General features: G+C 42.0%; 2 protein-coding genes across 4 annotated transcripts in view; one reads left to right on the top strand and one right to left on the bottom strand.

The window, feature by feature from the left end:
• kirrel3l (kirre like nephrin family adhesion molecule 3, like) overlaps nucleotides 1–13,676 on the bottom strand; it is a 34,828-nt gene extending 21,152 nt beyond the window's left edge. For both annotated transcript variants that reach the window (XM_077721579.1, XM_077721580.1), the window contains exon 1: nucleotides 13,179–13,676. In XM_077721579.1, coding sequence (XP_077577705.1) covers nucleotides 13,179–13,218 — 40 coding nt within the window. In that variant the 5' untranslated portion in view covers nucleotides 13,219–13,676. The remainder of the gene's footprint in view (nucleotides 1–13,178) is intronic.
• The window catches only part of st14 (ST14 transmembrane serine protease matriptase), a 126,159-nt gene that overhangs the window by 37,026 nt on the left and 73,686 nt on the right, over nucleotides 1–15,447 (top strand). The gene's annotated exons all lie outside the window — the stretch shown is intronic.

Here is a 15,447-nt window from a genome sequence, read left to right as displayed (position 1 = left end):
TGCTTTTTCTAAAAGGCTGTGAAATGAAAACAAAAGGATGTTTCTGTACCGGGTCTCTGGACCAAATGCCCCTAGGGTGTCAATTAATTTAGTCTGGGGATTTGTGGCCTACTCTCCCTAATTGAGCCCAATGGAGACCCCTTTGGCTCTTCAAGATAGGGTAGGAAGTAGTGCGTTTCATAATTAATACTTCACCCCCACTTTTATTATTTTTTTTTTAATGAGGGTTGTAATATTAGAAGTACTATAACATGTCACTGTGTGGAAAGGCCATCCATGTACTTGTTCATGTCAATAATTTTAGCCGATGTGATAAGGAAAGGGTGACAAGCTAATTCAAAGCAGCTCATTGAAGCAAATGTCATGCTTTTATGTGTTTTTGAACATAGAACACAGCTTGCTCAATGAGAGCCTGATTAGTGTTGCTTAATGTGTGTGCTTTTTAAAGCTTAGAGGTTAATGCCCGGCTTGCTGTCATCTCACCGGTGCTCTCTTTTAATTTGATGCATAATTCTCCCTTTTTTGTCAGCATCCAACAAGAGGCTCTTCACAGAGAGAGCAGATGTGTTGTATTTTGGCCTCGGCTAGCAACGGATACACACAAGCTCAAAGACCACTTCTAATTAAGCCAGTTTTAATATTCCACTTCATTTTTTCCTTTTCATGCACTCCGCACATTAACAATGTTTTTGCTCTGTCCATAGAAAATTCCTTCTAGCGATTAAACAAATTACTTTCTACCCCCATGAGAGCCATGCAACAACTGGCAACAATACCATGGAAGATTCACAATCTTGCTGCCTCAACATTCTTACAAAACCACCTTTGCACATACTCACATACACACACAGTACAGTTTTTCTGGATTTCCATGGCACAGTTTGAACAACCCCAATGGAGAATCGGTGCTATTTTTTATTCTGATTGTGATACATCATCTCCAGGTACCAAAGTACATATACAGAGGAGGTTACTTTAATTCATCTTTAATATTTTCTCATCCATCAAACGTCAGGGTTATGAGAAATTGTCAAACAGTAGTACAATGGAGGTGTGTTGAGTTGATGTGGTTGCAAATGAAAAGGTGGCATGTGACCTAATTTTCCTACGCCCCCCCCCCCTGCCTGTCAACTTTTGCCAGGAAGAAAAGTTTTTAATTTAAATCAAATGCTCATTTTGTTCATTTGATTTCTTGTAAGTGGAAATATCCTTTTAACCCACAAATGCGCGTACTGCCAGGAGACGAGAGAGGCAGGAGGCTTGGCAGTCTGTTACCTGCTGGCCTCAATAACTCTGCTTTGTATTGAGTAAAAGAAAGGAAGGAGAAAAAGTAATTTCCGGAAATTCCATTTCTTAAGCGTTGATTAGTGAGGGAGTGTAATTAGAATGAAATGTGAAGTCAGGCTTTTTCCAATTGTGCTGCTTCCCTGAGAAAAATCAGGCTGTGATTAATGAATAAATGATTAATGAATGAGCTAATTAATCAACATTTTATTAAGGCAGCATGCGTGTGGACCAGGAGTGGTCGATGCATAAAAGAAATGTGTATTAAAAAAAGGAAGTGAGCTCATCTGGGTACATGTGAAAAATGGGGAGAAGTGACTGATTGGAGGAGTTGCATGCTGAAGCCTCTGCATCTGCCGGCAGCCTTTTGGTTTGAGCGCCCTGACCTCAGAGCACTGCATTTGCAAGTTCCTCTGCTTATCTCGAGGTCGGGTCGAGAGGTTGTGTGGGAAGGAGGGCAGCGTAGCGGAGCAAGAGCCCGCTGCGCTAATGATGTTTGCGCTGCGAAGACGTCAACGTGTGTGATGCACAGTCAACATCTCTGACTATGCAAAAGTTCCTAAGCAAATCCCACACGTCCTCATAGCACTCCCTCCTGTCGTTAACTAGGACAGCCCATCAATCTTTGATAATGTGCCGTGTGGGTCTCTCCTGTGTGACCGAGCTGATGAGACATCACAGCAGGGTTTGATGTATAAATGTAACTGTGATATACTGGACGGCTTCGAGTCAGGTTTGACCTTTTTTTTGCGCTGGATATTAATGACTACAGTGAAAGAATGAACTATCTGTGTGATGCATCACTCCCAGTGGAGCTCGGCACACTTTATCTTTTGGCACGGGCCTCCTCCGCTACCTTTTGCTCAGCTTTCATGTCTGCCAAAAGTCCCCTGAGCTGGCAGAGAAAAGGATGTGGGACGCAGAAAATATTATTTCATAAGCGGATGGGTTTATTGTTTCGTTTAAAATGTAGCACTGCTCTTTAAAGCTGCATTTTTACCCTCCCCCCACGACACCAGAAAACTAGTCCTCAAAGCTGGAGTAAAGGAAAAAGATCTTTCATTCCGGCATATCTTCTCTGGCATTTAGTGGTGGCCTTATTAAGAGCCTTGTGAATGACTGAGGCACAGTGAACCGGGGGACTCTAGGGGGAACGGGGGAGCCGATAACATGCTGAGGGCAAAATCGTGATATTGTTTTTCACCCTGCATTGCTTATAAAAAAAACTAATTACTATTGATGCATTCCTCTTACACTTGCAGCAATTTTGTTTGTTTGGAACCAAAAAAACTAACTATTTTGTTGTGTTGACACCCAAAAGATGATCCAAACTTGCAAAAATATACCATAAAAGGACAGCAAGTTTTCTTTGTGCTTTTCAATACAAATGTAATTTCTTCCTTTGCATTCTCCGATTGCACTTTATGCTCAAAAAGTTAATCAAAGTGATCACTTACCACCACTATATTGTGTAGTCTAAATATAGTAAGACACGAGAAGGCAAGCAGCTAACATATTTGGTGTTGCCTGGAATGACGAAGACAGCTTTTTAAGATTTTCATTTATATCAGTTTTTTGTTTTGTCGAATACTTCGCTCCAGACATTCTTCTACTTTTGTACTAGTGGGTGTTGCCACATTTTGTTCCCAAACATACCATAGGATTGCACAGTTCGTCAGCGTCAAGAGGAATGGGTGAATGGGTCTTTGTCACATTGGCTGGTTGCCTCATTGATTACGGAATGTTGGACATATGGTGGCTGTGTGTCGGGATGTGTGACGACAGAGAATGCCAAGGGTTGGTCTCTCGACCTCAGCTTGCCCTTTTTCGCACCTCGCCACCCGTTGTTCTTAAGTCTACTGGTTTGATTGACTTAAACACTTCATTGTGCTCTCTGGTTTAAAGTTTGCCTCGTAGTCAAGACAGATGTGCCTAAATGAGTTATACAACAAACATTGAGCACGCATCTTTACTCAGGCTACATCCAAACAACAGGCAAACCCTCGTTCTGTACATTATTTCAAGCTTGTTTTCACCATAATTTTGCGGTGTCATTACAATTGTATTCATCCATGCATACTATGTCCTCATAAAGTATTTTATTACAAAATACATGACATTGTCAGTCTGCAAACTTGACTGTCCTGTCTGGCTCTCGTCAATAATAGTTCAGGTTGCATCAGTTCGGGTCTTGCTTGGTGATTGTGAATGTGAAATGCCGTGGCAAGCCTCAGGTCTTTTTTTTTTAAACTTATGCTGGATCTATTCTAGCTCCCCACAAGTCTAACTGGAAGGAGCATTTTAGAAAATGGGCGAATATCCGATCTTTTCCAAGAACCTTTAGCATGTCTTTCAACACCTTTTTTCGAATCTCTCTAAAATTCCTACTTTGAGACACCTCTAATTGGGGCCTTGTCATACTTACGAATGACTGGATGATTGATCATTAGCTCCAGAGTGTAAAACTAAGTCCCTCACTTTGGCTGCTGGCTAACACTGATCCAATTTAACCCTCCCGGGGTAAGGTACGAATCACAGGAAGTTAAGATCAATCCATACACGTTGTGGCTGCTTGATTACAGGTGGAAAAAAAATATATATCCAATTTGGCTTAGCCTCTTGAACGCTTTGGCAGCTGCCGGCTTGTGTGAGTAAATTGTGTGCCTTTTGTCTGTTTCCCATTTTCTGATTTGAGCTCTATACACTTTATCTTCACTCACGTTACCCTGTCCATCCTGCACTAAAAACAACCTCCTTAGGGGAGTCCTCGCCTCAATCTTAATTAAAACAGTCTCCAACTGCCCAGCCCAGCATCCCAGGGGCTGCCTGAAAGCAGCTTAGAACAATCAAGAGGACGGATTAGAAGTGTGGAAAAAACAGCGGAGGTAGAGGAGAAGGAGGGATGTGGGGGGGACAACAACAATAATGTGATGGTGGGGGGAATATAGAAAGGAGCAAAGAAATGACCCCTTTTCTCCAACCCCTGATCCTTTCTCCTTCCCCCTTTGCTCAATGGCGATCTCCCGCCCTCTCTGGGCTCTGGAGTCTCGGCCTAACCTATTGACATTCAGCTTCTCGGCAGATTAAGCAGCGAATGGAGCCTCTGTAAAGGGTAAACACGCTGGAGGAACAATGACCGACAGGAGGCAACCTTATTGGATTCTAATTAACCGCCAGGAGAGATGGCTCGGGGAGTGTTAAGTGCTATGGGACACAAGTTAGAGCCCAAAAGATCAAGCAAGCAGCACAACTCCCATCACTTTGTTGAACAGCTTCATTTCGCTTCGACTCTCTCTTTCTCACTCCATCTATTTGCCAGCTGTTTCCGCATTTGACCTGAGAAAATGGCAAACTGATTCTCATTAAAGCACTCCTCAGCGACCCATTTGCATTCCTTCTCCAAGCCTTTCATTTCTTCTTTCCACTACTGGCAACTCAAAGATCTCTGTTTTAGCGATAATGTTGAAATGAGATGGAAATACTAGAAGGGATTATGTAGAGTCAGGCAGAGGGAAGGTATGTGTGTGTGTGTGTGTGTGTGGATGTGGAGAGAGAGTTGGAAAAGCTGAATTCCAGTGACCTCCCAGTATGAAGGAACCCTTTTTGGAATTTCCCTCTCTTCCAATTAAACGGCGGTCTCGTTGGCTTCCTTTTAAATGTGAACTTTATCATTGGTGCATTGGGGCCCTCAGCCTTTGAGCGGTCCCCTGATTAGGTGCTCTCACAATGGTCCAGAGTCCTCTTGCATATACAAGCACAAGCACTAATGAGACTGCTTTCATTAATTGTATGAGCGGGCCCAGGGCTAGGTACGCAAATGTGTGTGTTTGTGTATGTGTTGGGTGGCGGAGACGGAGCCCACCAGAGACAAGCCACTGTCACCTCAGCAAGCATACAAAGCAATTCATTAATTGGTGTAAAAATACACACACGCACACTCCCAAATAGTCTCTCGCACGTTTTTGTGAATACACAGGCAAGCGCAGTGGGTATTCCATGAACCCACTACTTGTTAAAATATTACCTGGGATCAAAGAGGCAAAGGCTGCAAAAGGGAATCATTATTTGCAATGGAAAACTTCACCTCAGTGTCATAGAATGTCTGTCCTTTGGCAAAATGGCATTTTCATCCATTTTCCTTCAAATCTTACAAAACACGCCGTGTTCTCCACCAATCATCATGTGAGTCTTTTCAAATCTCTTGAGAACATTTTTTTTCCCCTGCCTCGATTCAAGAGGGAATGAATTGAACCTCACTTGTGATCCAAGCCTGGAGTTATAAAAGATCCACATGACCGCTACCCATTTCCACACCATTACCACAACAGTCATGGCTGTAATAGGTTGAAATGGCCCATTGATTTCTCTTGGCACCAGCACACAAAAAAACCTATCCAGTCTACTTCTGAGATGTACACTGTTTATACTTCTTTTTTTTTTAAACAAAACATCAGATGCCTGATCACTACTACATAAACCTTTAAACCCATTTGAAGAGCACAATGGATACATTGTGCCCCTCCTTTGGGGAGTTAGACAAAGGCCCCCCGGTCAAAATTGCCTTTTAAAGGACTGCCTGACACAATCAGCGAGCTGGCTGGAGTTACTGTTGTGTATCAAAAGAGGTCTTTAGAAAAAGAAAGGCTGAGGTCTGCGGTGCAGTGAATAGTTCATGTAAAGTGTGACGCATCAAGAGCCTCCTTCCAGCACTTTGAATAAGCCAACAATCAGGCTTCGCTACCCCTCAATCTCTTGGCCAGCTGTTTAACTGGCTGCTGATTGAGGACCTTCATTAGAGGCTTATTTATTTTTCCACGCATCACAGTCCAAAAAGACCACTGACAAGCTGAGCTTAATATGCTTAACCTATTTATGCTTTTTTGACATCAATACATTTCCCATCCACCTTCACTTGGAAGGCTGGTGGTTATCATTTGGCACCCAATGAGTTATAATTCCCAGAGTTTGGATTTCTTTAATAGTTTGTTATGATAGGGCCCCACCAAATATTGGGCTGGTTGGACTGGTCCAAACAAGCCACGACAAACATTTTGTCTGAGCCACACCGCTTTGATGCAAAGAAGCAATGCCGAGCTCTCCATGTTCTTTAAATTTTCTCCCACTCTTTTAAAACACCGACCTTTTTCCCATGTTCTGTGGGTGCATTAAGCACAATACTTGGGCATCATGCACCTCAAAGAGCAATGTAAGAAAAGAGCTTTTCCATCTTATCTTTTTCATTGCCCGCTCCCCTCTTTTCTCCCTCTATCCCATCTCTGTCCTATTTAAGCTTCTTTTAACGTGATCACTTGAATGTATAAAATACAGATGATTTTTTTTGCCTATCACAGCAACTCCTACCTAAATCTCCCTTTGCGAATTTCCTTTTGCTGCCTATTGTTTTATTTAGCAATGCGTCTAATTATGCTGTCTTGCTTTTGTAATTAGTGCAAAAAATAAATGGCTGCCGTAGCCCGGTCTCTCCCCTTTGCCCCTCCCTTTGCAGCTTCAGAGAAAACAAATTATGTAGAACAATAGGTACAAATGGCTCTTGCAGCCAAGCCCATGATGGATGCAGCCCTGTATCTCATTCTTTCCACACTTACTCACCCCCCCCCCCCCCCCTTCATCATTATGTTCCATTCTCTAAGTCCCTGCTTGGAAATAGTAGCCATCTTGACCACTCCCGCCCAACTATCTTTTCATTTTATGCATTGTTTTCTATCGGGCACTATATTGGCACTATACTTTGTAGTCCTAAAGCAACTCTCGGTCCAGCATTTTCTCTATCCCTGTGCTGTTCTTCACTGGCTTTGGTTTCTCTCCTATCCTCCAGTGCATTCATCGAACACGTCTGGGATTTTATAAAGCAAACATCATGTGCCATAGCCCCATCTGTGGATAGTCTGAGCAGGGAACAATCAGTCCCTCTCCTTCTCTGCTTCGTTCCTCTTTCCAGCCCCCCCTGGGATCAGCGCCGAAGTAGGATGCCTCAGTCAGACGGGTGCAATGTGCTGGAACAATGGTTTGGGTTGCTTCATTCCACCAGGGGTGTTAAGTTCACCTCAGCCAGCTTGGCAGGCACTTATCCGATTGTTACTGGCCTCCTTGCGGTAGCTTTCCTTGAATGTGGCAGAAGAAACCTCCCACGACATGAATACGCATCTCTAACACACATATATGTGGAGCCAAGGATGTTTCGCCCATCTATGTCTAACAGGACACCTGAGAACTAATGTTTGGCCCACAGGTGCTGGAATATCAACTTTCCATTAATCCTCATCTGAGCATGTGGTAAGTTACATCCTTGTTGTTTTCTTTCACCACTGCCACGCCAAAATGAAAGAAAAGCAGCAGGTTTGCTTTTCACAAATTCAAGCATATCCATTACCTGAAATGTTCAGCTCCTGGCGGTAAATCCCTTTTGACCCCTTCTCATTCTTTTTGTCTGCCACCCCCACCTCTGTTTCACGCTGAGCCAATGGCGGTTTTCACATTACTTTTTGTGGCCAAACAAACAGAAAAGGGAGAGAAAGAGAGACGCACCTTTTGCTCCTCCAGCTTCACCCACCACCCACATGCGTCAATTCTCGTGTTTCTCCACAGCTCAATAACATTAACATATTTTGCCATTGGGGGAGTCACAGTTAAAAGCCAGATCGATACGCTTTGATTGACATCCCTCAGTTGATAGCAAATTGGCTGCCATCTTTCTTGAACCTCCCGCGGCGAAGATAAAAAAAAAAAATCAGCAGTGCTGGAAAAGAACTATAACCACAAGAGACTTTATCCAGCTTTTTTTCTCAGAAATACAAGAAAAACAATCCAAAATCTTTATACAACAAGATTGGATTGCCATGTGTGAACCTCACAATCAGATTTTACTTTAGTGTATTTTGCTCTGAAACAGTCCAACTTTATTTGCAATGGGCTAGCTTCTGCTTGTACTGATAACTTTCTAAAACAATCTCATGTGCTTCAGCATCAAACAACTCTTGAAATTTGATGTCACGATCCCCTATATAAACGAAAAAAAACTGCCAACATACCGAGTTTTTGGGGGGAAAGTTGATAAAAATGTTGATGTTACTTTGATAAACAATACAAATGACATGAGGAACCGTTTTCTCCGTATGGATAGTTTGTAAAGATGACATATATTTGTTTCAGAGAATCATTAATTAGACAATTGGACATTGACTAATCATTCCGGAAAGGGCACAAAGCCCTGAAGATCCCTCACACTCATGTCAACTTATCATCACATTGTGTATCCTTGACCCTAGTGACTACATGCGTACATGCGTTGGTGAGTTCATAGTGAGTCATTTGTTAAGAAGGAGCGTAAGTCATCAGCCCAGAGCATCCTATAGAATATGTCAGATCATCTCCTTTCTGAGAATTCCATTTGTTTTTGCTAGACAACAACATGGCAGAGATATTTCTACTTAAGTTTCATTTCCTCCATACAGTAATCCTCCTACAGCTGGGATATGTTTGCTACAAGGTTATCGAACACATGGTAACATATATTGCAGTGTTGCACGAGATACATTTCAATGTTCTGGCTTGCTGGAGTTATGACATTCTTGTCTTGTCTGATGGAATGATAAAAACAAATCTTTTAGTATATTATTGTTGTATTGTATCTTGAAGTGTAGATCTCTTGGATCAGGAAGTGACAGTGTGTGGAATGCTTGTGTGGAGTAAGGGGAGGTAAAAGCACATAACTTCTCAAAATATCTTCTACTGTATAAACGTGACTTTATCCCTCGAGGTGCTGTTTTAACGACATGCACGAAAAGTTAATTCTCAGTCCTCCCCCCTCTCTTCTTTCCATTACGGTGTTTGCGAAGGAGAATGAAAGAGTAAACAAGTTTGTGTCGCATGCTGACGAGTCAGCCCGAGGTGGAGTCGCCGGGGAAGATGTCTCCAGGCAAAGGCAGGAAGCTGACACGGCTCCCCTCCCATTGTCCCGTTTCTTTGTCATTTCCTCCCCGGATGCGCTGACTGGCCCAGAGGGAGACAAGGTGAGGATGTGCACAAGGAGAAAATAAAGACAAAAGATGACAGTTGGGGTGGAGAGGACAAGCGCCATCAACAGTTAGCTACCTGGCTTCCTGTGTCGGGTCAGGGCATCCAACACGACCGGCTAATTTGCTAACAGCTGATAACAATGCACAGGGACGTACTGCCAAGTTCTTTATCTGTGTTTACCCGCATGGCAAAGCTGATTAGAGGCAAGCGACATTATGAAGTGCCATTGTTTCTTTTCTCCTTCGCACACGTGTAGGGGCTGCTTATGAAGGATCACAATGCAATATGTGCACCGTGTCTACAGGATGAGGAGAAAGCAAGTGGGCCATTGTTTAACAGCTTGGTCATTCATTACTCTTTGTTTGTTTGTTTGTTTGTGCTGCTTGCATGAAATCAAGTCTTTAGAGGAAATATGGGCAAATTAGAGTGCTTTGAAGAAACCTCGCTTCCAAAAAATAGGCATTCTCTGCTCAAATGGATATTTGAAAAAGGGCTTCCCAGTCCGCTTTGCATTGCATTTAAATGCAGAGCGTGATTGTCCATCTTTGTTGTTCTTGCTGTTTCCATATTTTTTTGGGGCTCCCTTTCAAGTGCAGTTTAATAGGGATTCACGCCTATGGGCATCCATCCTGTAAATGTATACAGATGGGCAGAGTTCTTCAATTGATTTTTTTCCACCCTTCAGCGAATGGGAATAATCGAAATATAATGTTAAATACAACTTTGCAAGAGTAAAAACCAATACACACAGAGACAGGAAGTCAAAGTAAGCTAAAATGCATCTTAGCCATGACTCTTGTCTCTTAAATAATGCAAGACACTCCTCTCCAGGAGTCAGCTGGATCCAGATTCTGCTGCATAGGCACGATGCAACTCGTGTCCAAAGCTGGCTGGCTGAAATTTCTGCCAACAAACTTTATACTACTAAGAGCCATAAAAAAAAATCAAATGAGAATGAGTAGCGGGTGGTGTTGGTGGGTTGATGTTTAGAAGAACGACGAGTATGTGTTCAACATGAGGCGGAAAATGTTAACGATGCTCCGACGCTTTTCCCCTATGGTTTTCTACCGTGTGCGATCATTAGGACACTGGTGACACATCTAAGCCTTATGCCTGCAACAAGACTCCCCTCTCTTCTCTTCCCACGATGACCTACGACACACACACACTCACACACACACACATACTTCCTCCACAATAATTCAAAGCATAGCTCATGAAATATGCACTTTTTTAAAGCCACCCTATTGGGTGCCAGGCTGTCACGGGGCCCCACAAACACGTCTATGCTGCGCAAAGATGAGACAAATCTCTAGTAATAGGCATGAAGGGAACTGATGCCTGTTAAAGGCTTCTACTATAGGTGCGTGTGGGCTCATTAAGCCCATGCACTTGCATGTCCCCAAGACCTGTTGTCGCATGTTCACCAATCAGATGGCATGAAGACAAAATACTTCTGGGAAAGAAAAATGTTTCTTTTTTTCTTCTTTTTTCTCTCCATGGTGTTGCACAATGGAGTGGGGCGACACAACTTAAAGAGGAAACGGGAGCAACATGTAATCTCAACACTCAGCCTTTGAACTCAGCCCGATGAGATACAAGCTTCCTAAAGGGAAGGAAAAAAAAAAGGTTCCAAAGAAGCGCACGCTGAAGATTACTCAGAATACTGATGCAGTGTGCCGCGCTATGCCTTAAAGCACCAAACGGGGACTTTCCAGCATAGTAAATTGCAATTGAGGGAGAAAGACTGTATACGCCCTGTGAGCATCTTGTGTTATGGTCACATTGCCATGCAAGAAAAATGGGGAAGGAAATAAATAGTTGAAATTCTATCAGCATTAAGTTACACCTTCTCTCTTACATTTAAAATATTTGTCTTGGAGTGGGATCATCTGTTTTCTGCTTCAAACCACACTGTTTGATACTGTGGAAATGTGTTTCATTGAAATTTATTTTATGGAGGACAGAGGGCAGCAAGTAAGCAGCAAATATATATAGGGGCTGGATGAAAATACTTTGTATTATGGTGTACAGATACAAAACTTGGAGATTCATTTCATTTATTTAGTATGGATTATTTGTCCACTGATCACAGAGGTAGTAAGTAAACAGGGTGAGGTAATGCTGATGATAACTAATAGTGACCAGCAGTTGGCTTACCGACATAGTGATAGGCATAATTCACATTCTTATGGATATATTATAGTTTTAGTTTGTTCGATCTGATGTCAGAACAGTGGATTCTTTGTTCCAGAATGCAATGCATCAAAGTTTCAAAGTTGGGAGTTAATATTTTTGTTCTAGCTTTCCTGTGTGGAGTTTATGTTTTGGATCTTTAAAATTTGAAACACTTCTGAATTAATATGTTATCAGGTTATTTAAAGACACAATTGTTTGGTAGTGTGAAATTGAGATGACTGGTTGTTTGGGAGTTTATGGTGACCTGCGAGTTCTGCGTCTCAATACATTAAATCACAATATTGGCATATGGATCATAGGAAGTTGGATTTAAAAATCTGGAATGGGAAAAAATATTACAAATCCTGTCTTGAGTTAATATTTTTCCTTTCTTTACGAATTTAGATCATTCAGTGTGTGTGCGTGAGTTTGTGTGCAATCCTGCAAACAAATACTGGAGGTTCTTAATAGAGCGATCCACAAAATTGAGAGGCAGAGTGACTTTGCATGGAGGCTTTAACCAAAAAATAACAGCTCCAAGGTGTCTTACACTCTAATTAGGGCAGCTGCTACCATTTTCATGATTGGGGAGTGCGTGCTTGTGTTGGATTTGGAAGGGCTGGGGGTGAGTGTGGGGTGAGTGTGGGGTGCATGCTACTGTCTGACTACAGCTTTTCCTTCCGTATCCAGCTGTTGCTCATCTGTCAAAGTGCAAAGGTCTGCTGGCATCTTTTCAAGCCTTCCCAGTCCCCCTAATGACCAAACCATGTGGACTGAAGGGGGGGCTAATGCTGCAGAGGTGGTCTCTACAAATGGCTTCAAAGTAAACCAGACCATTTGTTAAATCTGTAGCTCAGACTTATGATTTTTTTTGGTACTTTTTTTAAAATTTCAAGACGTCAAAAATCAGACTATTCCATAGTGTGTGAATATGTAGGTGTATGCTGTACGTGTGGGGTTTATTAACAGCTTTGGCACCATTCGGATCAAGTCAGTCTTTTACTGTTGATTACCACAGGATATTTTTGTCATCAGGACATCCAAGTTTTTAAAGTCTGCCAACGACCTGAAAGTCGAGAAAGTTTAGAGTAAAGCTGGTTCCCTTGGAAAATTATCAGGGTCTTTAGTTAACATCATCCACCTGCTGGATGCTTAAAAAGCAAACAAAAAAAATCAATATTTTTAGTGACACATACAGTAAAATCCTATGCACTCTCTCTACCAATGTAGTGAATTAAATTATGCCCGTGAGCTCAAAATGCAGTTCAACTTAAAATCATGTTTACATCATTTATAAAACAGATTTTTTCTTTTAATGCCTAATCTAATACTATAATGTTAACAATGAGTTAGGGCATACTCATGATTTCAGCTCAACTTTTCATGGAATGTCCCCGCATCCATGCGCGGCGACCCTCACAAGCCTTGCCAAGAATCCCAAGGAAAGAGCGTTGTAACCCACTCCCTGCCACATAAGCGTGGGACCCACAGATGCAACCACTCTCATTTCACATTTAAATCCCCAGATAACGAGAAACTGCCTAGGAGTGGATTACAAATTGCCCCACACGGAACGGAGCGCCGCACGGACTCCCGAGTTTGGCGCAGCGGAACGCGCGTTAAGACGCACTCAAACACCCGGACAAAAAAAAAAAACAGACCCAAAAAAGAAGGCTTACCTGAAGCCATAAGGCAAAAGATGAGGTAAAGCACAGTCATTGCAATTGTCCTCCCGTGTCAGTGTGGAAAATAGCGGGACAGCTTGTGGTCCAGTTACTGACTCGCACGCACCCACCAACCCTGATGATATTATCCGCTCACTGTGAATATGTCCCAACACTTGGTGGAAATCTGGTCAGAGATGCATGTTTTCCACTCTGGATAACTTTCCTCTCATCACAATAATAATAAAATAAAAAAAAGCCTGGAAGCAGGGTCCCACTTGTTCACTGCTGCGCGCTCTCCTCCTGGACTGTGGGCGCTCGTGATGATGCCTCGCTGAAGTTGCCTCTCTCCTCCTCCTCCTCTTCGTCTTCCTCCTCTGTGCAAGTGACTCTCTCACTGCGATGTATAGCACCCTCGCACACCCCTCTCTGCTTCTTGCCAACGGGAGAAGCGCACTGATACTCCTCTTTTGGGGGCTTACACCACATTTGGCACCAAGCTGGCTGTGTGTGGAGCCCCCTGCCTCACACATGCCGTAGGGGCGGGTGGGCTGAAGCCCACCACCCCTCCCCATCACATCCACTGGCTTTTAGGATTCTCTATTGGTGGAGATGCAGTCAAGGGGAGGGCTTGGTTTCAAACTGTTATTCTGAGTTAAATGTGTGTTTAACAAACCTTTTGCTGTCCACACGCCCAGACGTTAACGGCTATGTCATAATCAAAAAGAAAATGCTCTCAACTCATTTCCTGCCGTTGACAGCGATGGATATGGAGTACATTTCCATGCAGTGAATGATGTTTCAGTGATCTCAGTTAATCCATCAAACAGTCAATAAAAATGGCATCTATCTTCGATTCAAACCCTCGGCCGTGTTACCCACTCAGCAAATATGCCAGCCCCAGTTTATTTCTATTGAAGGAAAATGAAGTGATTCTATCTTTTCGAGATTAAAATCTGTAACGTCTCAGATAATAACAAGCTTGACGAGATCAGCAAGAATGCTGCCTTGACAAAGATAATAATGCTCTTTAATTGAACAAAATCTGTCGTGCTATAATCCCCAAGTGGAAAATGTCTCCCAGCATGAGTTACAAATAACAGTAAAAAACGTATAACACAATGGAAGTTTTACAAGGTTAAACACAATCTGTTCAGAAGTACTTGTCAATATAGAATATGTTCAAACGTCATTCTTATTCCTCTATTCCGTTAACTACTCCACAAATGTTTACTTTATTGTTATTCATCAGAATTTTGTTTGTCTACATATTAAAAGCAGAGATCTAAAACTCTATCAGAAAAAAATCCATATACATAGAAAACAACATGTATTCTTGTCCTTGTAGACAACAAGCCAGATGAGACAAAGAAAAGAAAAAACAGACCCAAGAAGGCAACCATTTGAAGATTAGTAGTAGCAGCTTCTCACTCCAAAGTGCATGTATCGCTTGCCATTCCCAAACCAGAGAATCCTCAGATCTGCACATCGAGCAGTTGTGGCCACAAACTCTTATACAGCATAAATTCTGGCCCAAACAACAATAAAAATAGGTCACAATGGTTGTTTTATCAGAATTCTCAATAGTTATACGATTGCCAAAAGAAACAACCAAACACGCTGTCTTGAGTTAGAGTTCTGCTTTGAATGAGAGTCTCTTGACAATCCTTTTTGATAGTCTAGTCTTTTGCTGAAAATCTTGCAAAAAGTCCAAGAAAAAGGAAAGCACCTTGCATTGGAACTGTGGAAGATTATGTAGAAGGTTTGATATGCTCTTGGCTCTGATTTTACCTCATTGGCTGCCATTAAAATTGATTTTTTTAATGGTGTACAGTTGTACTACTTGGTAAATTAATTGGTTGCAAAAGTGGTGTCGTATTAAGCTATTAAATTGAATAACAAACGTGCAAAAACATTTTGTATTGTTGAAAGGTGAGTGCTTAGGATGAAGCAAACATTTAGCCACTGACAAAACATACAAATACGTAAAAACAGTTTAATAACCAACAATTTTGAATAAAAAAGTAATGTAACTTCTGAAAAAAAAATACGAAACGCTGTTAGAACTTGTTGAAGAACTGAAGAAAATTATCTTTGAGATGCAGATCAATTTTAGCCAATGATGTATTGGGAAATAGTCGAGTACAACTCCCATGGTCTATCCTTTCAATATCATGTCATGACTTAGACAAAATTTTCCCATTGACGCTTTTCCTAACCTAAATATTTTTGTATGTAGAGACATTTATAAGTAGTTATATCACTGTACTTCAAATAAGACATC

This window comes from Stigmatopora nigra, chromosome 7 (genome assembly GCF_051989575.1).
Source record: "Stigmatopora nigra isolate UIUO_SnigA chromosome 7, RoL_Snig_1.1, whole genome shotgun sequence".
NCBI lineage: Eukaryota > Metazoa > Chordata > Actinopteri > Syngnathiformes > Syngnathidae > Stigmatopora > Stigmatopora nigra.
Note: the sequence above shows the minus strand (reverse complement) of the source record. Positions and strands in the feature narration are given on the sequence as shown.